Here is a 26,702-nt window from a genome sequence, read left to right as displayed (position 1 = left end):
TCTGACTAGACCTTCATGCCTGAGAAGGTGTCCTACCAACCGATCTCGCCTATTTTTTATTGACTTCCATAGAGTCCTCTGTTCTCCTATTCTTTCTAATACCTCTTCATTTCTAACCTTTTCTACCCACGTCATCCTCATCATCCGCCTATAACACCACATTTTAAACGCTTCTAACCTTTTCTTTTCCGCCGCGCCCACTGTCCATGTTTCACACCCGTACAACGCCGTGCTCCAAACATACACCTTTAACAACCTTTTTCGATTTTCTAAATTAACCGTTCACGAGCATAGAAGTGATTTCTTTCTATAGAAGGCGACACGGCCCTGCGCTATCCTCTGCTTTATATTTCTACACTCCTTCCATCTTGACTTATCTGACTTCCTAGTTACCTAAAATCAGCCACATCTTCTAATTTTTCGTCTCCTATCTTTATATTCGTTCTTTCCCTACTTTTTCTTCCCTTGCATACCAGTATTTTCATCTTATGGAGTTTAAATAACATATAGAATTTAAAAAAATGACTAACCCTTAATATGTTAAACTATTTTAAAACTTTTTTTGAACGTCATTTTCTGACTCAGGGGCTACAATTGCTCTTTACTGTGTACGATGGGTATAGCAAGTTCAAAATGTCATGAGCCTTCACAGGCCAGACATTCATATGTACATTCGTATGTAAACCATGTGATGCGCTATACTACCTGGGAAGAATATTGAACTCCAGATAAATTGTAATCGGTCATGATGCTCATAATTTTTAGGAAACAAAAATGTAGGGCTCAATGAACGTGCGCAATTTTGTTACTACACAATCCAAGGCCAAGGTTCATTAGATTCTGAACTACCTCTACCTATAAATACCATCTGAAATTTCTATAAACCTTTGAATTTGTGTGTTTAAGTCTAGATGCTTACCTACTTGGTATTAATTATTATTACGTCAGCTTGTCGAATGCCTGTTTATAGCAAGTTTCATTTCTAATTACTTATTCCTGACTACGCCTTTAGAGCTTGTCAACTGCACACAGAAGGACTGAATGCCCAACTTTGCTTAACATAATTACGTTGCTCTGCATGCATACCTACAATTATCCTGTAAGGTAATAACTGGTGAACTTCGTTGAATTTAATTAATTTCCTATATATACGGCGAAAGAGCATTATGATAATAAATCGATGGGTGTTGCTGTTGACATAAAATCATTGCAGAAGTAAGGCGCTACTCTGAATTGTACTTCTTCAAATTAATAAAAGGATAAATTATTTCATTAATTAATTTTACTTTGCATATTTTCGACTAGTCACACTTTGTTTCACCAAATGCAGTTACAAACTTTCTTTATGAAAACAAATAACTTTTTTAGTAACACTTTATAAATCTTTACAAATTTTAAACAATAACAGACTTAATTGTTGGCACCCCGAAGGTCCTATATCAAAAAAAATTTGATAGGTTTGCTACTACCTCTTTGCATTTTATGTCATTTTTACAAGTTTTCTATTAGTTTCCCTAGTTTTAATTTCTTTTGCTAGGTTTAATTTCCTTGTACATAGATTGTTTAACTTCCCTCTTAGTAAAAGTAGATATCATAAGGAACTCTGTACAATTAAGAAAATTGCGAACGACAATGGTTGCAATTGTATCATTATTTATAAATTAATTAATAATATTAAATTTAGGAATTTTGTTTCAAGACCTACGACTTTTCAAACAGACACTAATAAGACCAAGTTTATTACTATGCCATACGAGCCAAGATTTACTCGAGGACTCGAGGGTATTTTTCGAAAACTTGGTTTACAGATTGCTTACAGTTCAAATGGCAAATCCGTTCAAACTCTCCTTGGTAACCCTAAGGATAAAATTCTTTTCTTAGAAAAGTCGGGGATATATATATGAAATTAGCTGTAAAGACTGTAGTAAAAAATATATTGGACAAACTAGACGGTCAATCAAAACTAGATTTAAGGAGCATTTAGCATTTAGAAAAGTGCTTCGGACAACTAAAGTGTCGTGTTTTGGCGTTTGAGCTATTTTGTTAGTTCTATTAGTTTGCCATTTATTAGTTTTCCCTTCATGTTCTTTCGAAGTCCTTCCTTGTTTGCCATAGCAAATACAGTTTATATTTATTGTGTGTTTATATTCCCTCTTTACTATTTCCAGTTTTTGTTGACATCTTTAGTATGAAAATATTTTCTCTAATGATTTTCCCCCTTACTTCCTTTTTGTAATATGGCTACTAAATATTTAACAAATTTTACTAATATTTTATCCTTCTTTACTTTACTTTACATTTCTATTTACATTAGCCTATGACTTATTCCTTATTTCTTATTTCTTACTCCATCTTTTAGAGGTGTATTTCTTTTTTACTACGTCTTACTGTTCTTGTGATAGAATTTCCTATTCATTAATTAAATTGCCTCTTGTTCCTCTGTCCCATGAGACTTTATCAATTGCCATTGCCTTCCATCTTCTCTTATGCATTCAGTTCATACTATAAAGGACCGGAATGTGTCTTCAGGCAAGTCATAAACATTACCTACATTCATTTTTTTTTAATATGAATTTATATAATCTACGCCGGGATTCGTTTCAGCAAGTAGATATGCATACAAGTGGATCTTGTTGGAGCATACGTAAACCTAAAATGTAGCATTGTACTACAGGTGGCGTTTACCGCGCCATTTGTGGTATTTTCTAAAACGCACTGTTAAGACAGCAGGTAAAACTTGGTCTGTGTTCTGTCGGAGCTGCCTGCGACGCGCTGATGAGATCCAAAAAGATCGAAATCGCGATCCGCGTCTGGCAGTTTCGACAGAATACAGACCACTTCGAATTATTTTATTATGAATTTATATACTTTCTGACAATTGCTTTATATTTAAAGTCAATTCTAATTGTAAAACGAATACAATCCAGCGTAACTTTAGAAAACAGACCAATTTGTGCGACCCCCATCCAAAGGCAATTCTTGCGTTGCCCGTTAATAAATCATTTCTAGACGATAAAAAGAGCTCCGGACGATTTGTAATCGTTATTAAATTTACATAATTACATTAGGACGCAAATCGTCGTCAGAGCGTCGGCGTCGCGAGGACGTTTGTATCGCGTGTCCTGGTACTACGTCGAGTACGTCATCTACGCACAATCGCTCGGCGTTGTGTGTATGTTGTGTGACACGAAATAACATTGCAACATCAATAAGCCAAGTAACAGGGATTGATGGTCGACATAAAGTGCTATTTGTGTGGAAACTGCATTTAATTTAATCATTGTCTAACTAATGGGCGCACCAGGTTCGACGCTTGTTCATACCATTTATCAAATTTGTTCAGCTAGCTTCCTAGTTTTGCGGCACTGGAGAAGAGAGAACTGCATGTTTGTCGATTTATTACCCAACCGTAAAACATGAGAATAAAAAATAAACTTCAAGATTTTCTTTTTTTATTAGGTACTAGTGACCCGCCCCAGCTTCGCACGGGTGTAATGCTGATACTAAATATATTTTTGTTTTGTTTAGATTATTATCGAAAAGGGGAAACCTTCAAAAGATACCCCCTGAACATACTAAATATACTACAGAATGTCTTTATATACAACATTCACAGTTTTTTTGTCATTAGACAATACAAACCGGCCTCCCGGCCGGTAACGCCGCGACCGCTATGTCCCTGCATTTTAAATCTGTAATATCTTCGAAAATATTTATTTAAATTACATGCTGTAAAGGGCCATATTGATCTATATTAAATGCACAAAGTATTTAAGGTACTTAATTGGATAAGAATTAATGCTGTATTGCCTACAATCGCTTCGTAAATAAGTCATTATTTCTCATAAAAAATTAAGGATAAAAATGGTTATTGTGGGTTATCCCTAAGAGATAGACATATACCATCGCGGACTTTTTTGTAGACCCTTGTAAGATGTACAATATTGCACGATAGTACATTATTTTGATCTATCTCGTAGGGTTCAGCCAGCGTTTGCAATGTAAGCGCAAAAATGTGTTTATTCGACATCACATTAGAGACCCCTAAAATTATCAGTGTTTTCCTACTATATTATGCATGTATTATACATATAAACCTTCCCCTTGAATCACTCTATCTTTAAAAAAAAACGCATCAAAATCCGTTGCGTAGTATTAAAGATTTAAGCATACATAGGGATAGACAGCGGGAAAGCAACTTTGTTTTATAGTATGTAGTGATATTGCTAAACGACCAAACAGAACGTAATAATAATTTCCCATCCGTTTGAAATTTGTTCTGAACTACCCCTAGTAACATTATTGTATATAAACACCTATAATACATTGTAACTTTAATAATAAGTATACAAGAATGAAGAAGTTAAGAGGGGCGAAACAATTGTTAATTATAAAAAGTGTGTGAATATCTTCAAGTTTATTTTTTATTTTAATGCGGATTATCAAGTGAATCTATTCAATAAAAAAGAGTTTTGTTTTAGAATTTATGTATAATCATGCTCTATCTTTGGTAATCTTATGCTTTGCCTATTGAGTAATACTTGATTATCCTTTACTGCTTCACTGAAAGAATATTTATTTCTTTAATACTAGAATTTAATAGAAAATCTCTGAAATCCAGATCGAATAGGAATTTAAAAAAAGGATTTTGATTTTCAAATTAAGGAAAATAAAACAACACTGATTACTATAAAGCAACATTTATTTTGACAATGCGAGCAACTGAAAAATATTATTGAAAATAAGCGGCAAAACTGAGAAAGCGCTATGTCAGCTAAGGGAAAAATAAGAAAGTAATTACTAAACGTACAACATCACATCGACGCTAATACAGTAGAATCTTGATAACTTAAACCTCCAAAACGTAATAACCTCTATAAATTCATAAAGTTTGTGTTCACTTCCCCTAGGACTCCAATTACTTAAAATAAAAACCCTTCGTAACTTAAACGAATAATTTCTTCTATGTAAAAGACTGAATTTCCTAATTTATAAAAATTCTTGTTTACATGGTTTAGACTGTGTAGAAATATGTAAAAAGATTAGTGTTGGTGGACCTATACTAAAGGAAAAAGCTGAAAAGTTTGCGAAATCACTGGAAATCCATAATTTTAAAGCTTAAACTTAAACCCTTAGTAAGTAAAACCTCAATAGCTCAAATTATTTTACGTTTCCCTAGCTCTTTATCTTATCGAGGTTCTACTGTGTACACAGTTTATTTTAATTCGTTTTCGATAAGAAGCGTTCTTTTGACGTCTCCTCTCTACATTTCGTTGATTCGCTTGTTACCAAAATTAAGATGACCTGGCGCGGCGTCATTATTATTTTGTTGGTAACAATGAATTTCCTCGACGTCGAGGCAGGTGCTACGTGTATATTTCCGGCCTTCTAATTTGAAACAGCAAATAATATTATTGTATTATTACAGCAAGTAGGAATAACAAAAGGCTGACATGCTAATTGGGAGCTGTCTTGTTAATAAGATATCCGCTGTTCCTTGGTGCCTATCGAACCTGAGTCTCTCGTTCAACATTTTCAACTGGTGGTTAGTGGGTTGTGCATTACGTACGTATTGTTAATATTATTATACGCGAGTAATTTTTCGACAAGTCATCTTGCTTTGTGTTGCGACCGGAGAACAGACGATGGCGTGGTAACGAACGCCTCGAGCGGGAACGGAGACAGCTCTTTATCGAACCAGACTTAAATAGGGCTGTTGCCTTCTTACACTGATACGGTGACTTAGCAAAACAGACATTATAGGACGTATATGTGTGCTAATTATTATCTCGGTACAACTTTAGAAATCGTTAACTTCATTATTGCACAACCGTTAACGCTTAATACGCATGTAGGTCTCTCTAACCAAAACTGTTATTATTGGACGTAATTATACGGCGATAGTATTGATTGTCATTTTGATATGAATGAATACGTCTTTGGTCAATAATAAACGTTGCTTTTGTTCTTTTCTTATTGACGTTAAATTTTATCGTACAAGACTTTTGTTACGATAATTAAACTCCCACTGGAAAATACACTTAGGTACAGTCAATTCGTTTATTTTTGAATAAAAACAATTATCATTTTTCTCTGCGGTTTGTAAACAGATGCTTTTGTATAATGTTGGTATGAGTTTGATAGAAAAAATTCTTATTGTAAAAAGTAAATATTAGGAAGGAGTCAGGCAAGGATGCACACTGTCACCGCTACTTTTTACTCTATACGTCGAATACGCGATAAACATCGTTAAAGATAGGATAACTTTAGAGATAAATACACAATGATAAAATATTAGTATGCTTAGATTTCATATAATATAGGAGTATTAGCATGTAGCAAGGAGGAGTTAGAAATAGCTTTAAGTAAAATGAAAACGGTGTTGACAAAAAAGTATTGTATGTAAATAAATAAAAGGGAAGAAAAAGTAGGCGAAGAGCGAATATAAAAATAGAAGACCGTGTAGAGAGAAGGTTAGAAGTGAAAAGGTATTAGAAAGAATAGAACTCTGTGGAAGTCATCGAGAAATAGGCGAGATAAATTGCTAGGACACCCAAGGGTGACATTTTAGAGGCAGAAAGGGAGTAGACCTAGATTAGATTACTGTTCACAAATAGTTAAGGATGTGGGATGTTCTAGTTTTAGGAAAATGCAAAGATTAGCTCANCTCTGTGGAAGTCATCGAGAAATAGGCGAGATAAATTGCTAGGACACCCAAGGGTGACATTTTAGAGGCAGAAAGGGAGTAGACCTAGATTAGATTACTGTTCACAAATAGTTAAGGATGTGGGATGTTCTAGTTTTAGGAAAATGCAAAGATTAGCTCAGGATAGGAAAAGTGGAGATGCGCGTCCATCCAGTCTAACTGACTGACGACTTTATGATGATGATGTAAAAAGGTTTGCGCTTCCAATTTTATATAAAAAATTATTGGCAAATAAAATAGGAAATTATATACATTTTGCATTATTTTTGAGAATTTATTCTCAATTTCTTTATTCATCATATGATTTTCATTTGTTGAAACATAGTAGATTATATGCGGAAGTTTATTTAATGACTATTTTTACTCTTGATAAACTACTTTAATCTATACATCGAAGACGCGATCAACATCATTAAAGACAGTACAACTGTAGGGATAGATATAGAGTGGTAAAATATTAGTATGCTTAGATTTGCAGATGATATAGCAGTATTACCATCTAGCAAGGAGGACTTAGAGATAGCTTCAAATAAAATAGAAGCGGTAATGACAGATCAGTACTGTATGAAAATAAATAAAAGTAAAACTAAAATACTGGAATGCAAGGGAAGAAAAATTACGGAAAGAGCGAATATAAAGATAGGAAACGAAAAATTAGAAGTGGCTGATTTTAGATACCTAGGAAGTCAGATAAGTCAGCATGGAAGGAGTAGTAGGGAGTTAAGAAGGGTAGAGATAGACCTAGATTAGATTACTTTTCGTAAATAGTTAAGGATGTGGGATGTTCTAGTTTTAGGGAAATGCGAAGTTTAGCTCAGGATAGGAAAGAGTGGAAGTACGTGTCCAACCAGTCTTAGGACTAACGACCTTATGATGATGAAACTACTTTCCACCAATACCAAATTCTAATGAAATGTCTCGTCTGGTACGTTTGCGTAGGCCGTTAATTAGGTGCATTACTTGCGAGGATAATTTTTAATAACTTAGACAAAAATATTTTTACAGAAAACGATTCATCCCCAATTGTTCTCTTTTAAATTGTAAGATAATTTCTTATAAAGGAGTGGAGAATGTTTTTATTGGCGATTACAGGACTGATTATATGTCGCGTATATACGAATCCCCTTTTCTCCAGTCTTGACTCGTAACAGGACGCTGAAAATGACGTCTAATAAAAAGGAACATACTGTTAATGCACCATTTATATACAGTTTCAAAGTAAAAGGCATAAAGTGACGCCTTATTTGGCGTCGTCGCTGGAGGCCGTTAGCATGGAAATGGCCTTAGAAATTGGCGATTGTCTCAACTTTTACCATTGGCATTTACTGCTGTCTTTAAATCGAATTGTGCAAGTTTCACGGAAAAGCAGTGTTGATGATCTAATGAACTAAAAGCGCATAGGTTAAAAACGCATTGAAAGTATTTGTCTAGGATTTTGTACAGTCCTGACTTTATTCGTATTTTTTTACTGCCTCTCTTTGTCTTCGTCGATGTCAACTTCCACGCTTTACGTTATTACGTTATTTGAAGGGGAAGTGAAGGGGACATTTTACACATAAACAGAAGACAAAAAGAATTTCTTTAATGCGGAAACATCTACTTTTGTGGGAACTCAAAAATGCTTTTACAGCTTAAATTAACACTTTGAGGGCTTATCAAAGCCATGATTTTTATAAATACTTTGTCATTAGATTTAGTAAAGAAACGGGTCCGATCTTCCTGGTAGAAAGAGACCATGTTTACTTAGTAGGCATTATGAACTGTAGATCTCTAAATTTTACAGCATTTTGAATTGTCTAAATCTAAAGAACAGTTGTGACACTGCATAAAGCTCAAAAGGCATCAAATAAGTTCTTCGTGGCATTGGACAAGTGGCTAATAGTACAGACCTAATGCTTTAAGTTAGTAAAATAATTGAGCGAGATCACGTGGCAATAACCATCAGGAACATTTAGTTTAAAGTTGAGTCTCAGGACGACAGATCTCTGTTCATCAGGATAGACGTAAAACGTCTTAGTAGATCTATTTTGTGTTTGTGTTCTTAGTTTGTAACCCAAAATTTGTTTTCCACAGACATACAAAAACAAGCTAAAAAATCTGGCTACATTCACATTGCCGGATTAGAACTTGTCCACTCCAGGCATTGGACTATTGAGAAGACGATCTTTGTGGTAAAATCATGGGGATGACGAATTTCTTCATTTTGATTTTTCGTCCTCCTCGTAATCTAATTTATTGTAAATAAATTTAAATCGTCGGAGCCAATTTTTAGAACGCGAATTACAAACAAAGACAGGAATATATAAATACTGATAGTATAATAGTATAGGATTAAATAACAGAAAAATTTATGTAATTATACATATTAGATTGTAATATTTTCGTTTAATATATGTTTCTTTATGAAAGATACATTTCCATTTAATGATAATTTGTGGAGCGGCAACTTAGAGAAGTAAATATTAGGAAGAAAGTCACAGAGGGATGCACACTGTTACCGCTACTTTTTAATCTATACATCGAAGACGCGATCAACATCATTAAAGACAGTACAACTGTAGGGATAGCTAAACAGGGGCAAAATATTAAGTATGCTTGGATTTGCAGATGATATAGCAGTATTAGCATCTAGCAAGGAGGAGTTGAATCATCACCATCACAAGGTCAACAGTCCTAAGATTGGTTGGACACGCACCTTCACTCTTTCCTCTACTGAGCTAATCTTCGCATTTCCCTAAAACTAGGACAACCCATATCCTTAACTATTCGCGAACAGTAATAAAAAAAAAGAAAACAAAAATACTGGTATGCAAGGGAAGAAAAAGTATGGAAGGAACAAATATAATGATAGGATGGTAGGGCACCTTCTCAGGCATGAAGGTCAGTCAGAGACATATTAGAGGAAGAAACGGAAGTTAGGAGGAGTAGAGATAAACCTAGATTAGATTGCTGTTCGCAAATAGTTACGGATGTGGGATGTTCTAGTTCTAGGGAAATGCGAAGATTAGCTCAAGATATTAGGAAAGAGTAGAGGCGCGTGTCCAACCAGTCTTAGGACTGACGACCTTATGATGATGATCGATTTTTTACAGGGATCCTTACAAGGAGCAAAGTCATCAACACCTAGCTACTCTGATACATTATACAATGAATGTTTTTCTGTACAAATTAATCAAATTATTAATAGTAATAACGAAAATACTTCGTGCGATTAGATATATTTCGGCCTGTGTCTCTTCGAACAAATTGAATTGCCATTGTAGTGGTTTTCTTTTATTGTGACACCATGAACACGTTTAACAATAGAAGGAGCTATAATGAGCTGGTGAGAAAATCCAGTTGCTGATACAAGTAGCTGTTAGCCATTACTAATAGACGTATTTCAGTAACATTTTCACATTAACACCCAGGCATTTCTGTAAGTATTACGTTTCACGAAAGAGCTAACAATATGTAAACAAATACCACAAGGCTAATGTTCTTCTGTTACCCCAGAACGTATTAGTTACGTTTCCACAAAATCAATTTTTTGATGTTAGTTTGTAACGTGGTGGAAATGCAATATCGTCTAGTTAACAGTTATGAACTGATTTCCTAAAGAGCAAAATATTCATCGATGTAAACAGTCAAGAATGTTGAAGAAACAACGAAATTATTTTGTCCTTAGTAACGCAATCAAAAGATTTTCATGAAAATAAATTCATTTTTATCAATGTACTTGCGGTTTTGACAAAAGAATATGGAATGAAAATAGATAATAAAGCAAAAATATTGGTATATTTGTAAGGAAAGTCAGAGTTGTTAATTTGGCCGCCTAGGAAATTTCCCTGTGCTTACGGGACTTGAAGTCAAGATAGGAAAAACGGTATGTAGGATACGAAATCTAAAGAATTCTTATATATTTGTACTACAGTTATTACGTAAGCAAAGACTTCAAAATAAACAAAAAGTAGATAGATACATTTAAAACTGAATAACAAATATTTTTTCTCTCACAAAATAAATATAATTTAGTTTCTAGTATATAAGATCATTATTTTGAATAGTCAAGTTATTTTATTTGAAATTTCTTAATAAAATGGAATATTTATATCACCTTTACTTCTTAAATACCTTTTTGGTAGTTATCCATGTATACCCCTACATTTTGGACATCTTTGCACCCCTAACGCGTTCCATATTCTCATTTACCTTTTTATTCTATTAAGAAAATTTAGGCAAAAACCAGGCGGATGAAAAAAATACCGTGAATAAAAAAATTAGAAATAAGGAAATATTGCAGAAAGTGTATTACAAGCAGAAACAGGAGCAAAGAGTGGCAGAGGATGGCCTAGATTAGATTACTGTTTACAAACAGTTTAGTATGTGAGATATTCTCCTAATCTTCTTCTATCTTCAGTTTTATTCTCATTTTTCATTATACCGAAGAAAAATAAATTCGAAATCGCATTGAAAATATTCATTTATGTGTCAACATTATATATTTTATGGCATGTTGATTTAGAAAAGAAATATAGATACTTATAAGGATGAAGGGAATATCTTTTTACCAATTTTTGGTAAGAAATGAAAACTGTATTGTCACTTTTCCAATATTATTTAATAGTTACTTTTTTTTACGTAATAATATTGGAATACATTTGTTGTATATACATTTTTTGTATCAGCAACACTTAATATGTACATCAAGAATAACAATTTTTTCAATTGTTTCATATTCTAATTTGCTCTTGATCATTCATTTACCGGTTTTAGTGAAAATTCATTGTAATTTTCTTTCCAGATTAAATCAATGTCATTTTCATTCTTCGTCGTATTTAGCATCTGAGGTTTAGTCGTTTGTGTAAAAAGCATTCTTGATTCAATTTAACAAAAACGATTACAGAAATTTAAAAATAATTAAGCCATTTCATAAAAATTACGTGTAATTCTGTAATTGACTTTGTTAACGCTTTATTTGGTTGTTACGGCCAAAGTTGAGCCTTGACGTGGATACAATCGAAATCAATATTAGTCCTACTCTTCCGCACCCTTCCGCCCATCGAGAAGTTCCTATTGAACAAGTTAATTTCTAATTTAATTTGTTAATTAAATCTGTAGCGCGGCCCGGTGGGGGCTAATCGGTTCAATTGTGTCTGGAATTACACATTTCAAGTTTCTCGGTCGATCAAACAGTGTCGTATATATATATATGTATATATGTGCGTGTGTGGATTTGGTAACAACCCTCCTCAACTGTCACTGACATTTATTTCATTACCACGTATTTACCCCCAGGCACATAATAAATGTATCTAATAGAATTCTACGGCAAACGTAATAATTTAACTGCTTTTAATGAATGTCGTTATTAAATTAACGATGAAGATTTCAAAAAAAAAAACGTAACACGTAACAAAAGGAAGTGTATTTTTTTAATAAATCAAAAAAATCAGAGTAGTTGAAAATTGGGATAGCTGTAAGGGATATTTTACATCGTAGTGATTGTAAATAGTATCTACAAACTTTTAGAGTCATCTTGGGCTAAATATTAAGCATAACTTTTAGGGTTTCGTACTAAAAATGCAAGATTTCAAAGTGGTTGAAAATTAGGATAACTGTCAGTGATATTCTACATTGTAGGGATTGTAAATAGTATCTCGAAACTTTTAGGGTTTCATCCTGGGCTTAACATTAAGCATGACCGTTGGAGTTTCGTACCAAAAATGAACTTTCAAAGTGGTTGAAAATTAGGATAACTGTCAGGGATACTCTACATTGTACTGATTGTAAGTAGTATCTACAAACTTTTAGGGTTTCATCTTGGACTAAATATTAAACATGACTTTTGTTTCGTACCAAAAATGAACTTTGACTGCAAGATTTCAAAGTGATTGAAAGTTAGGGTAACTGTCAGGGATATTCTACATCGTAGTAATTATAAATAGCATCTAAAAACTTTTAGGGTTTCATCTTGGACTAAATATTAAGCATGACTTTCAGGGTTTCGTACTAAAAATGAACTTTGAATGCAAGATTTTAAAGTGTTTGAAAGTTAGGGTAACTGTCAGGGATATTCTACATTGTAATGATTGTAAATAGTATCTAAATACTTTTAGGGTTTCATCTTGGGTTAAATATTAAGCAAGACTTTTACGGTTTCCTACCAAAATTCAGTTTTGATGACAAGATTTCAAAGTGGTTGGAAGTTGGGATAACTGTTAGGGACATTCTACATCATAGTGATTGTAAATAATGCCTACACAGTTTTAGGGTTTCATATTGGGCTAAATATTAAGCAAGACTTTTAGGATTGCCTACTAAAATTGTGCTTTGACGACAAGATTTCAAAGTGATTGAAAGTTGGGGTAACTGTCAGAGACATTATACATCATAGTGATTGTAAATAATGCCTACACACTTTTAGGGTTTCGTCTTGGGCTAAATATTAAGCAAGACTTTTAAGGTTTCCTACCAAAATTGAACATAGATGACGAGATTTCAAAGTGGTTGAAAGTAGGGACATTCTACATCATAGTGATAGGGTTTTCAGCTCTTTTAGGGTTTCATCTTGTCTAAGTATTAAGCATGACTTTTAAGTTTCCGTACCGAAAATGAACTTTGATGGTAAGATTTCGGTGTCCGTCCGTCTGAACGAATATCACATTTAATAATCTCAGCAATTACTAAAACTCAATAATTTTGACAAAACTTATCCTGATGGGTCCGTTTCTTCTAATAAACTTTATACATTGAATATTGCTTTTAGTTTCAATAAGTATGGTTATTATGTTTTACGTATGAATGACCTCCACCCTTATCTGTAGATATTTTAATATCGTCGGGTAATTTAGCAGCCACTTACCTAGAAGTGGATAATCAATCGCAGGCGATAAAATTGGAAAGCCGATGCAGCAATTATGGAATGAATATCCTTCCGCATCCCCTTTTCCTGGCGCCAACCTACTGATTTCCACGACAGCCAATAGAATGTTTCAGTTTCGACGACGCCCGAAAAATAACAGGAGTCTCAATTCAATTCACCCTAAGGGAGTGTTTACAGAAATTCAGGAAATATATTACTGTGTCGCCAGCTAATTATCTACCTTTTAGAGTCTCTTCATTTTTCTTGCCTTTATCACCTTGTAAACGTGCAATCAACGAAAGAAAAACGACAAGAAACTGTTTCGTTCTTCTGTAGTACTTTATTCTCACAATTGCGGACAATTCCACCTAGAAAGGTGATTTTTTTTTCTTTTGTTTGAACAAATAGCTAAGTAAAATAAAGACCAAAATTTCGATTTCACATTCAAGATAATACCTATATTATTCTATTTTCCCTTGTTATTTACTCAATGTAAAATCAAAGCCAAAAGGGGTTAAAGCTTCATCATCATCATAAGGTCGTCAGTCCTAAGATTGGTTGGACACGTACCTCCACTCTTTTTTTTTTCCCCTATAACTAGAACAGCCCACATCCTTAACTATTTGCGAACAGTAATCTAATCTAGGTCTACCTTACCCCTCCTAACTCTGTTTCTGCCTCTAATATGTCTCTGACTAGACCTTCATGCCTGAGAAGGTGTCCTACCAACCTATCTCGCCTATTTTTTATTGACTTCCATAGAGTCCTCTGTTCTCCTATTCTTTCCAATACCTCTTCATTTCTAACCTTTTCTACCCACGATATGCTCATCATCCGCCTATAAAACCACATTTAACTTTAAAAAAATAGTCTTGTGACAAAAAAAGAAGCATTTCTGAATATTTATATGTATGCTGGAGTATAAAAGTACAAGTTATACTGGGTGAGAGGTATATTTAGTGCACGCGTGTAACTAACTGCGTTCTTAAACCACTGACCTATTTTATGGCTAAGCGATTTTTAAATGAACATGGTGGGTACCAAAATAGGTACGTAAGAAGTGTGTGCGTGTATTTTATATGTGTGTGTAGTAGGTGGTCGTTATTATGTGGCTATTAGTAATGAAAATTTTTTAATGTCTTTTGTTTGCAGGTGTGGTTCCAAAACAGGCGAGCTAAGTGGAGGAAAACGGAGAAATGCTGGGGTCGGAGTACCATCATGGCCGAGTACGGTCTTTACGGAGCAATGGTGAGACATTCTCTGCCACTTCCGGAGACCATCCTCAAAAGTGCCAAAGAGAATGAGAGTGTCGCCCCCTGGCTGCTCGGTAAGAACTTAATTGGTGCTTAAACGGCATAATTTGGCAAATTGTACGCAAGCATTGTTGCGTCGCGAGAAGAATTTGTTCAGAAAAAAACGGGTGTCACAAAGGAGCACGTTAATAACCTCTCTTTTTTCCCTACGGACCTTTTGTATCCGTGGACGTGGTGGTAGTTGTCCCCACGCACGGCACGTCACACCAACTCGAAATTCTCTCAATTCTATTAGTGACTACAAAAGCCAGAAAATGAAATTGTTTAATTCGAGTGGCACCTGCACTGTTATAGTAACGCGAACCTCTTGTTGTACCACTGAGGGTGTTTGAAACTTTCAATCTGATAGTGTAACGTTAATCTCTCCTTAATTTTTAACTCTGAACAGAAACTCAGCTTTCTTAAGTTAATGCGTTCCATCGATTCATAGTGCCCATAATTTAAATTAGAGTTGGTGGAAAGTTCTGTCTTTTACATTTGTCCGCTTACATAATTCTTAAATTCTTGCAAACTTAGTCTTTAGTAAAAAATTTCATCTACTTTTGAATTAAGGACTATTCAACTCCAGATATTTTGCAAAATAGCTAGATTATTTGATATATATTATATATAATAACTGGATAGTATAAGTAATATCAAAATTAATTAGTTTGACTGTAACATAATACATATGCAGAATTAAGAGATTGGAAAATTAATGATCCAATTTCTTCGATAAAATTTATATCGCTATCATCATTCAGAAAAGATTTTTGGTACTTAATTGACATGGTTTTGTAAACATTATACTACTAAATTACAAGGACCTACAAAACCTAAAGTATATTAAAGGGAAGGAATCATTTGTAATCCTTATTATTGAGGGTAATAAAAACTCGCTATCAGATGTATTGATGGTTAGAATAAACTATTTATCATTAGGCAGTAGAAACTCAACTTTTTTGGGAATCGTAAGTGTGTCTTCTGCAGGGATTTTCTCTTTTTTTTTTGTTTCAATACAACGCATTATAAAGGAATTTCTTCAACTCTCAATGGGATTATGGGGATGTGCGGATCCGCTCACTGATTGCTACGTCACTGAGGCTACGTTAAGCTACTTATTTTGTTAGTTATTTTTATACCATCACTTAAATTGAAATGCTACTGACTTCTTCGTTTTAAAAACTAATAATTAATTTTTAAATACTGGTCATTTATATTTAAATGCTGACCTTTCGTATTTATACATATACTATATACTGACTACCAAACGATACAGATTAGTAACCACATAGACTTAAATATCAAGCCTACGGACTTATACACTATTCCTTCATAATATTTAAACATTGAACACAAAGAATTAAAACACTGACTATTAAAATAGAAGCCTGAATTATATAAATTATAATCAATATTGTTTTTCAACGATTTCAAATTGAATTAAATATAAGTAGTACCTCTAACTATCCGTTTCTAAAAACCTGGTAAAATGGTTTACGAGAAGGATGCAACTTCTAAAGGGTTTACGCGGTCTACACTATTAGTCTAATAGTGTGTCAACATTCTTGCAGGACCTATCATTAATAAGAAATATTTAAGGAAATTTTCTTCCGTTTAGATTTTCCGTACATTTGTTTTGGAAATTGTGTAAGCAACTAGTTAAAAAAAATTGCATTTAGTGTAAAATGTAGATAAGTAGTATGTACTCAAAATTAAAAAGGAAGAAAGTTTAGTATCCACGTTTCTTCATTTTCTCTATCATACCATAACTTTGATGAAATTTATATACCTAACTTTCGCTACTTATTTGTAATAGTGATACAACGGAAACGTTATAATGGAAACAGAACCAGAAACGAAAACGAATAGTAAATTTTTGCGGAAGCGGATGCGGAAGTGTTTGTTTTTGGCTTCAAAATCGCACTCTCAACTTACAACTTACAACACTAAGCAAACACTATACAAAATAAATAAATATTACAACTGCGTTGGTTGGTTTAGCTCAGAGCCGGGAAAACTTTAACTTCGCAGGAGCCGCTACATGAGGTTAGTTTGAGTCACTCCATACCCTTCAATGAGTACGAGAGAGTAAGCAGTAATGAATAATTTTGTATTGTCTTTTTCTTCTCCCTTCCACTCCCATATCAAGCCCCTTCATCCCGTAGACGAGCGAAGCCACTCACGCAACTTAAAAAATACCTACGAAAATTTTCGTTACTACGTTCGCAAAACTATTGGGTTTGGCTATGGAAGAGGGGACTCATCTACGAAATGGAAGGGATAAGAAAAGGAAAGAATCATCTCACTCGCACTCGCAGGATCAATGAAGATCCACTTGGTTAACCTTGAGGATCACTCGGGATGCAAAAGATCCGAGTTTGCCCGGCTCTGGTTTAGCTCCTAAACTATAATAAAATTATTTGCACAGAGATAATATCGTTATTGAAAGCTGGTATAAACTTGTCCAGCATGCAACGTTGCAACGCGCTATTGTGTTTTGAAATCAGTCAAGTTTAAACAACAGATAAAAGTAAAAAGCATTTTACGACTTGTTTTATTGTTCTGATATATTGATTTTAAGTAAGAAAGATGAGAAATAAGATTTTGTAAAGTTCCGGTAAGCTTCTGTTTATAAATACGGAACCAGATGCAGAAGTGCATGTGATAAAGTATGCAGAACTTCCGTAATTACGGAAGCAGAAGCAGAGGTCTGTTGGAACAGTAGTTTGTAGTAGTGAAAAGTTTTTCTTTCTGTGTTTGTGGAACTAAAGTACTAATTTGTTTTAAAAAACCTCATAAAGTGTAAAACGTTTTAAAAGAGAGGTACACTTGTGGTACCTATTATGAAGATTCGCTGGCGACGCCACTGACTTTTGAAAGCCCGTGCTTGGGATTAAAGGCCCCGGTTTAGTCGTGCAATTTAAAATTGAGTATCGGAACAGAGTAAAAGAATGAATCGTTTGTCGAGTACCGCATTAAATTTGCAATTTCTGGCATCTTCATTCCCTCGAAATCCTTTTAATCACCACTCTATCGCTCCAAAGCGGAACCATCTTGATGGATATCGTGCCGGCGCAGTTAATGTTACTCGACGCCGTTTGATGTCGCCAGCAGTTGGCGTCTGCCAGGACTTGCGATAGTCGTCATCGTCGACGAGCAACATTATTATTATCTCCTGCTGATGGTCGCGTCCTGGCCGATTGATAGTAATAGTCTTTAAGCACACAGCAACACCATGTTACAAAGCTGCTTTGTTCGACAAACGAAAAAAACGCACTAATCCGTTTCCGTAAGTCATAAAATGGGCACTCGAGTGTCGAGCGTCGTCGGGGGAACGAACGGGTTCTATCTTTTAAATCCTTTGAAAAAGTTTTACGAGAAAGCGCCCAACAAATTCCGTTTCTACCCTCATTAAATACACATATATCTTTACATTTCTCATTTCTTGAATTAATAACAATTAGAGCGTCCTCACTGGTTCCAATTTACAAAAATAAAAACGAGGGTTAAACTTTCTTGCTAGGATTACAATTACTCATATCGAGGTTACGACAAAACACTCATATTTATTTTTCGTAATGGACACAGAAAATTTCATAGGTATCGTTCTTTAATGTGTCTGCAGTTGAAAATTAGTGATCAGCAAAAGAAGACAAAGGTCAAGTCTGTTCCAGTCTTGGGATTGGTCTTGGTCGTGCTTATTCGGCCTTGATCTTGGTCTTGCTCAAATACTTCTAGTCTTGGTTTTGATCTGCGTATTAAGTCTTGATCTCGCTCATTTATCTAATCTTATACTTACGTTTTTTTAATGATTCTTCTAAGCACAAATTTTTAATTTACTGACACAATAATTGTCTAAAATGCTGGAATTTTATGTCATACATGCGAGATCGTCATGACTTTTAAAAGAAATAGTATCGATAGTTGTGATAGTTATCAAAACTAGACTTACTTACCCTTTCTCCAATGTATAAATTGACCTTTCCTCTAACGCATAATTGACCTTTTTGGCGAACAAAATAGTATAACGTACTCTTAAAAGAAGAAAAAAAATCGAAGAAAAAAATAGTTTGTCTATATTTCAACCTTGTTTTCCCCAGACATAGGAACCAAGAACACTTATTCCGACGACATTCTTGTAGATCCCTTGTTTGAAACAGTGGTAGTTTATGTTTATATACTTAGTATTAAAATTAAAGCAAATTGAAAATTTCAAATACTAAAAATGTTTTACTCTACGAATAGAATACATTAAAAGTTGCTTGTTGCTCCAAATAGTTTAACTCATAAATCCACCGGAATTAAGTAATACCTTTTCGTTTAGTCTTGGGTATTTGATCTTGGTCTTGTATATTCGTTCTTGGTTTTGTTCGTTTGGTCTTGATTTTAGTATTGGTCACTTTCGTTTGGTTTTAGTCTTGGTTTTGCTAGTATAAATAATGTCTTGGTCTTTCCAGATCAATTTTGCTCATCAATAATCAACACTTCAAAGTCAGTGGCGGTTTTTCATTTGTTCAATGACTATCTAATTTTGATGTAATATACAAATGAAGTTTTTCGTCAATAAAATGCTACCATAGGTGCAATTATACTGTTTAGCATTTTTTATTCCGCGAAGTTTCATACACACTCTAAAATCATTAACTCTAAAGCGATTTCAAATTATTAATAAAGGAAAAATGAAATAGAAGTACACGAACAGCCTTAATTAAAATTAAATTTAATACAAACAACAAAGACATTAATCGATACTACAAAGAATCTAGTACGAAATCTCCACAGATGGCGACATGCTATATCTTTGTAATTATTTGGTCATTTTGCTGACATAAAGCATAACTCTATATTGCACGCAGANTGGTAATTGCATATTATTATAGAATAGTAAAATAATATCTTTTATTTCTCTCCATTTAACGACCACTCTTTATAACGCCGAAAATTGTTCAGTCCCTTAAGTGTCGTTATATAGAATTTACACTGTATTTCTAATAAATGTATGACTTCAAAGCATATCTTCTAAATCAAAAAATATTTTTACATATTTATGTTTTTAAAGTGAGTACAAAAAATTTTATAAATACATTTGTTTGAGGTGTATCAATAATGAAAATTATACAACGGAATTGTTCCGAACTTTATATTGTCTAAACTCCAAATTACTGTACGAGTTCGATGCTCCAATTTGGATTCCACAGCAGATATCCTTTCGGTGTACATTCATTTCAAAGATGAACATTATTTAAGTGCCGAATTATGTGTGGTATGGATATTAGCAATTAAAACAAAAACATATAAACTAAAGAAAATTTTATTAAATGCTACTTATCAACTCGGTTTTTTTCTAGTCACTAACGATTTAACTTTGTATTTCATTTGCTTAGTAATATAGGTACCTATAAAATGTGAATTTATGTAGATATTGGAAAATGTGACATATGCACATTAGTATACGTAGATGTGTTTATACACATGTATGTATATTAGAACGAATAAAGTGTAAAATCGATCACTTGAAAACCATCATCAACTTTTCACTCGTTAAAGTTGGATATGAGTGAAGAATCCTCGAACGACTTTTGATTAAAAGTGGTGATTTCGCGTTAATTGGAACGCCTGTCCTGCATGAAATCATCAGAGGGCGTCTTCAAATGTTAAATATCAGAAAAGGGTTAGAAAATGAGCTTAAATCTCATTATCGATAGCTAAGAATAACTGTTATATATAGATAATATTAGTGAAATGATTAATTGCTTAAAACTAGTTATTTTGCCCTTACATCATATCTCATCAATACCGGTTAACCCCTTCCAGGCCTCTTCTAAATAATTGACACCTTAATGCACCCCTTTTATAAAAAGAATTTCAATTTCTTTAACATTTAGATTCATTTTGATACCTATTAGAATGCAGAAACAAAATGAAAAGATTCTGCAATTAATATGGGGATTGGAAGAAGTGTTTGCGTAAGTTGCAGTTAAATATACCGTAAATTAGAAGTCTGAGCATTCTATTTTAAAAAAGTGTGCGGAACGACTCGCCTCTCGACTCAATACGTGTGTCATATAAGAGTACCTACATGATGTTTTCGTTAAATTTTTGCCCAAAAAGGAGATGAATATGTCTTACATATGTGCAAAAAACTCGAAAAAGTTTAACGTGGAGCTGTCTATATGCCATTTTATAATCAATATCATTTAATAGAATTGTAGGGCGTACTTATTAGAAAGAGTAGGAGAACAGAGGGTTAGTTAAAGACATTAGAAGCTTAACCAGGATTTGAGAGAAACAGGGGTCAACCTAGATTTGTCTGCCCTGGTTTTCAAGAAATTTGAAGATTGACTTAAGATAGAAAGTGCGTGTCAAACTAGTCTTTAGGCTGAAGGCCTTCTGATGATCGTAGATAAAAATCGTCAATAATCTATAGACATATATGTATACTTCCAAATTAAAACTGATATTTATTATAGAATAGAGAATATCACTTTGTAATTCAGTAAAAAATAATTAAATGATTAATTACTTATCAGTATATGCAGATTTGATCATTAAATGATTTGTCTGACAAAAACAGCAAAATTTAAGTAGTTTCAACTAAAATTTTTAAAAAGATCGCTACACAAAGTAAGTAATTGTTATGCTCAATCTAAATTGAGCGGTTTAGCTCATTTTTAGCAATTGGCATAATCAGAAAAGTTATGTGAGCTAGAAATAAATTAAATATTTTCATAACCCATCAGTCATCAGTTTTTAAAGAAATATAACGTATTCTGGTGCCATTATCCCTATTACAAGTAAGTACATTACAAACGACAGAAATTATTGCTTGTTTACCATTTTCCGACTATAAATTTAATTGTGTTAGTAAGTATTAAAGATGACACGGTATGAATGAGTATAATAAATAGTAAAAGCTTCCTAAGTGGTTGTGGGACTCGTTGTTTTACTCGTTGACATATAAAGGTTGATGCTATTTTTGAAATACATACGTTTATTTTTAGCTCAAAACGACAAGTCCTACAATCCAAAGGGGGCATTTGAAGATAGAGAACGTGAAAATGGCGAAGCGCAGATATAACGTCTTTTCTTACCGTATCGGCCTTTAACATCCAAAAGTAAGAGAATAATTACAGAGGTGAGTGGATGATGGGGGTACAGTGGAAAATATAAGAGCACACCTTTTTCGACAGTTTCCGTTATTGCCTTTGCATTTTTAAACCGTCTTCCTTTGAAAAATACAAACAGATATAGGAATACTATTTCGATGACGCTTGTGTTCCCCTTTCATCTACTTAAACCTCCTTAGGAGTTAGACAGTAATTTTAATCATCAAAACGTAGTATTTACTTCCGTTGTAGGCGAAAATATCTCTATATTTAGCCTGCTTTAAATTAATAAAATAAATAATTAAGAAAATGTGTTTTCTACCCTTTTTTCACAACACTTAAGGAAAAGGAGTGAAAAGCAAAAATACCACAAGAAATAATTAATTTTCATGCGTTATACTAATAAGCAGTTCAAATAATAAAAAAAATAAGTAAGTTGCAGTAGTTGTTCGGAATTCTATTCAGGTAAAAATCAGTTTATTATCGATCAATCAACGTTTCGCCCTTCGATTAGACACTTCTTCAAGGTAATCGATTTATTAATACACATGAGCACTTACGATTAACCTTCTTATCAGATAATTTCATTATATAAAACATGCTATATCACCATTTAGATTTATATGACGTAATATGACGATTTTAATTTTAAATATAATTATTGTACTTTACTGTCTTACAAATTTAGTTCCAAAAGCCTCCACGTGTATTAGCAAATCAATTACCTTGAAGAAGTCTTAAAAGGAAAGGCCAAACGTTGGATGATTGATAATGAAGACTGATTTTTATCTCAATCGAATTCTGATAAATTATTTCATCGATAAGCATCAGGGAAAAAAGAGGAAATTAAATAAACCAGTTGCTATTTGTAGAATTATATAACACCTTATCCTATAAATAAAACCAGGGCTCGGCTAAATACCTACATGGAATCTTTATAATGCTACAGATTTCTCAATAAAATTTGGACATTGCCCACACAAAAAAAAAACAAAACAATATAATAAAATAGATAGCAGTAAAATATTTTTTTCCAGGATTCTTCATCACTTCTCTGCCCAAATGTTTAGAATTCAAAAGGTCTCTTTATTAAAAATGTCTGTAAGTAAAATTAAAATTGTGTCCTTTAGGAGGTCCTTTTTAAAGAAAAGGAGGGCTTGAGATTTTAATAATCCTTACTCATACAGAATTATTCTAACACATGTCAAACAAGATTTTCTCTTCATAGAACATTTTTTATCTCAATTAGCTACTTCATAATAGAGTATTATTTCTCAACCTGGGGTAGTAGGTTATCAAAAAGCATTACTAATCTTCTAATAACTGTTAATTTTAATTATAGTTAGCATCGATCTACGGGATTATAGAATAGCCAAACATATATAGATATTAATTGGAATGCTTGTTTTTCAGTTAGAGGTTTTTCGGTTGGTGGGTTGACGTTAGAAACCTATACAACTAAATTAGCTTCAGGTGACGGTAAAAAATGAGTTATGTATTTAGTCCATAATAAGACCATGGATGAAATGCCTTGAAAAATGGACATTTTAATAATGTACAAAATTGATTGCGTATCGCGCTTACCGTGAAGCACAAACAATCTCTACGTGCTTCTTTATTCAAAAACAAGTTTGCCAACATTTAAATTACATAATTAATCTCTAAATCTACATATTTATTACTATTAGTTATCAAGAAGGAGGTCGTGAGACGGTTGAATTAATTTTTGACCGAAGAAATGATTATAAGGAGGCAATGGAAATTCGGGAAAATTGCCAATGAATAAGCGGTTTTTCATTATTTCCAGGTATGCACCGGAAGTCGATCGAAGCGGCACACCATCTGAAGGAGCAGGAGAGTTGTAACAACAGCAACAGCAGCGATCACGAGGAAACGACCTCGATGCACACGGAGGCAAGCGACACGAGTGCCTCCAGCGGTGCTCCGTCTCAACAACCGACTCTGAACTCGATCGGTGGTGGCGCCACAAGCTCGTCACGTTCCCCACAACATGACTCGCACCAGGTAAGGCAACAGCAACAACAACCTTCGACGACGACTACGACGCAACAACAACAACAACAACCACCACAACATCCTCCTCCGCCACCGTACAACGACGATCCCGAAACGTTTCGGAACAATTCGATCGCATGCCTCAGGGCTAAAGCCCAAGAACATAACGCGAAAATTTTGGGCAATCACGGTTCTCTGCTTCAGTTGCGGGCGTTGTCCACGATGGCAGAGCAATCAAACGCGCCTTCTTCGGTTAGTTGTGACGCGAACGCTAACAGTCTTCACCATCACCAGGAGGTGAGGACGTCTTCGACTGGGGCGTCCGATCCTGGTGCGGGTGGCGGAATTTTTTGACAAAGCAGACCCAACTGATGCTCGTAATGACCGATCAGGTTTCGTTGCTTTACTTAACACACTCTCTTTTAAGTTCCTAAAGGTTTTCTTTGAAAATTTTCTATGTTTACGTATGTACGTACAAGGTGGCCTACGAAGCGCTCAAATAATTTTCCTCGCTTTTCTGTAACTAAAGGTAGTTGTGCAGGTAGCAATTATTGATAATTAAAAAAAAAAGATGACAGGTGGTTTTATACCTAACAAACGAACTAACAGCTGCTCAGAAAAAAAGTTTACCTAATGCATTAATTTCATCATCCATCGACGTTTTATTCAACAAACGTGTCGCACATTATCTACAAATGGTGACACGTTAGTCAGAGTTACAAAATTTGACCTTTTATGACTCACTAAACCTTTTAATCACTAAAAATATGTAATCATGAAATACAACGGTTTTATGATTCGGAAAGTGTTATAAAAACAAATATAAGTATCTACTATTAAAACAAGTACCTATTCTTATACAAATAATACAGGATGATTCAAAAAGGACTTTGCAACCTTAAAATACTGTCGTAAATTTGCACGATTTCAAATCCAAATGTGTTTTCAACAACGCCAAATAGTCGTCTATTGGACGTGCAGTTCGCGAGAAGGGCTGTTAACAATATTTTGTCTCACTTGTTTAAAGACTTCATCAGATATCCTTGGACGACCTGATAATTTCTTATGTCTTACCGTGCACCCTGTTTCTACAAAACATTTATCCCACGCATATTTGATACGGATCCATCGAAGGCAGGCATCTGCGATTATGCGAGTCAAAACTTATCCCTACAACTAACTCGGTAGGTTCTCTGAATAAATTTATATGACTTTTGAAAAGTGTAAAGTCCTTTTTGAATCGCCTTGTATATAAATTCATACTTGATACTCGTCATCGCCTGTTGTTCCACACTAGGGACTTCTACGCAGGATACGAACACTCCCTTGCAGTGGAGATATTCCTGAAAACTTGAATACTTGCAAGAATCAGATTCGACAAGTTTATGACTTATCTTGACGTGTATATTGGCGATAGACGAGGTACAATTGTTTAAAATCTTAAAAAAACAGTATCAATTTGTTTGTGATATTTAGTTTTTTACTCCTCCTCGCAAATGAGGATAATTCATAGCGAAAAGCGTATCACTTTGATCCATTTCAGAAAGGTTATGATATGTTTTTCATAATTACCGTATATATTGAAAATTATCTGGTCCAATGGATATTTTACTTCTTCCATTAACTAATTATTTCCAGATAAGAAGTGAAACGAAAACACCAAAATGAAAATTTGCATTTCTAAATATTTTATTTCTATTATAATCATTCTTTTGACTGTTTTTCAACATGAAAATTTTAGATAATTTGAACTTCAAAAGGTAAGTTGTAATGCTCTATCCGTTGCTGAAATCTAACAAGGTAAGATATTTTTTTGAATCTTTATTAATTAAACTAATTTTGAAGGGCAGCTGTTTATTTTGTAATTAAATTACATTATTAAACATCGATAAATGTATCTGATGTACTTAAAAACGAAATACATAGGTAGATAAAAATGCACTTGCAACACCAAACATAACGTGTACTATGTACTTAATTTACTTAAATATGTTTTGGGTTTTATAGTTTTTAAAAAACAGTTATAAACAGATAAGTTTTTCACGCTTACACAAAGTCTACTGACTCGCCTTTGCATTGGAGCATAACTTAACTGATTCGTTTTTACTTTGCTGGATTCAGTTAAAAATAACCGTTACCGCTACTACAATAAAGTAAATTACTCGATTAAACAATTGGAAAAAGAAAGGTTTTTTAGAGTAAGTGTATAGCCAATTTACTGAAACTGGTTAGTGTAGAATGATGATCTACAAATTCAAATATTATTGTAATCCAGCAGAACAAAAACGGCTAAAATGAAAGTATCCATCCTTATAAGTATGTGTAGTATTTTTAGTGTAAGCACTGAAAGTAGACCGTGTAGAGCTATAATCTACAAATTTAAAAGATCTTTCAATTGAAAAATTGATACGTTTTTGATTAAGGAAAAAAGGAGAAAATGTATTTTCTGCCATTTTTTCCGAAGATTTTAGGAATAAACTTACCTAAAAAATACAAACACTTAGAAGATACATCACCAAAAACTACGAAAAATTAAAAAATTTATGCAGAAACAATTTTGAATTATCAAATTTAAAATATAAAGTTTTATGACATATTATTGTTAAATCAACGTGATCTAAATTTGTCCAAACGTTTCTAGTCGAAGCATAACTGTACTGATCAAATTAAAATGCAAAAAATAAAATACAAAATGCCTATTTCTATTTTGCAATTGAATACTTTTTTTGAGAGAA

The 26,702-nt window shown here is 33.7% G+C and overlaps 1 protein-coding gene across 1 annotated transcript in view; it reads left to right on the top strand.

Annotated features, from left to right (window-relative positions):
- LOC108734558 (visual system homeobox 2-like) overlaps nucleotides 1–25,057 on the top strand; it is a 154,216-nt gene extending 129,159 nt beyond the window's left edge. Inside the window, exons 7-8 of the mRNA XM_018466172.1 lie at nucleotides 14,703–14,877; nucleotides 23,759–25,057. Coding sequence (XP_018321674.1) covers nucleotides 14,703–14,877; nucleotides 23,759–24,321 — 738 coding nt within the window. The 3' untranslated portion in view covers nucleotides 24,322–25,057. The remainder of the gene's footprint in view (nucleotides 1–14,702; nucleotides 14,878–23,758) is intronic.
- Nucleotides 25,058–26,702: the final 1,645 nt, after the last annotated feature.

The sequence above is a fragment of the Agrilus planipennis genome, unplaced genomic scaffold (genome assembly GCF_000699045.2).
Source record: "Agrilus planipennis isolate EAB-ADULT unplaced genomic scaffold, Apla_2.0 scaffold62, whole genome shotgun sequence".
NCBI classification, from domain to species: domain Eukaryota; kingdom Metazoa; phylum Arthropoda; class Insecta; order Coleoptera; family Buprestidae; genus Agrilus; species Agrilus planipennis.
Note: the sequence above shows the minus strand (reverse complement) of the source record. Positions and strands in the feature narration are given on the sequence as shown.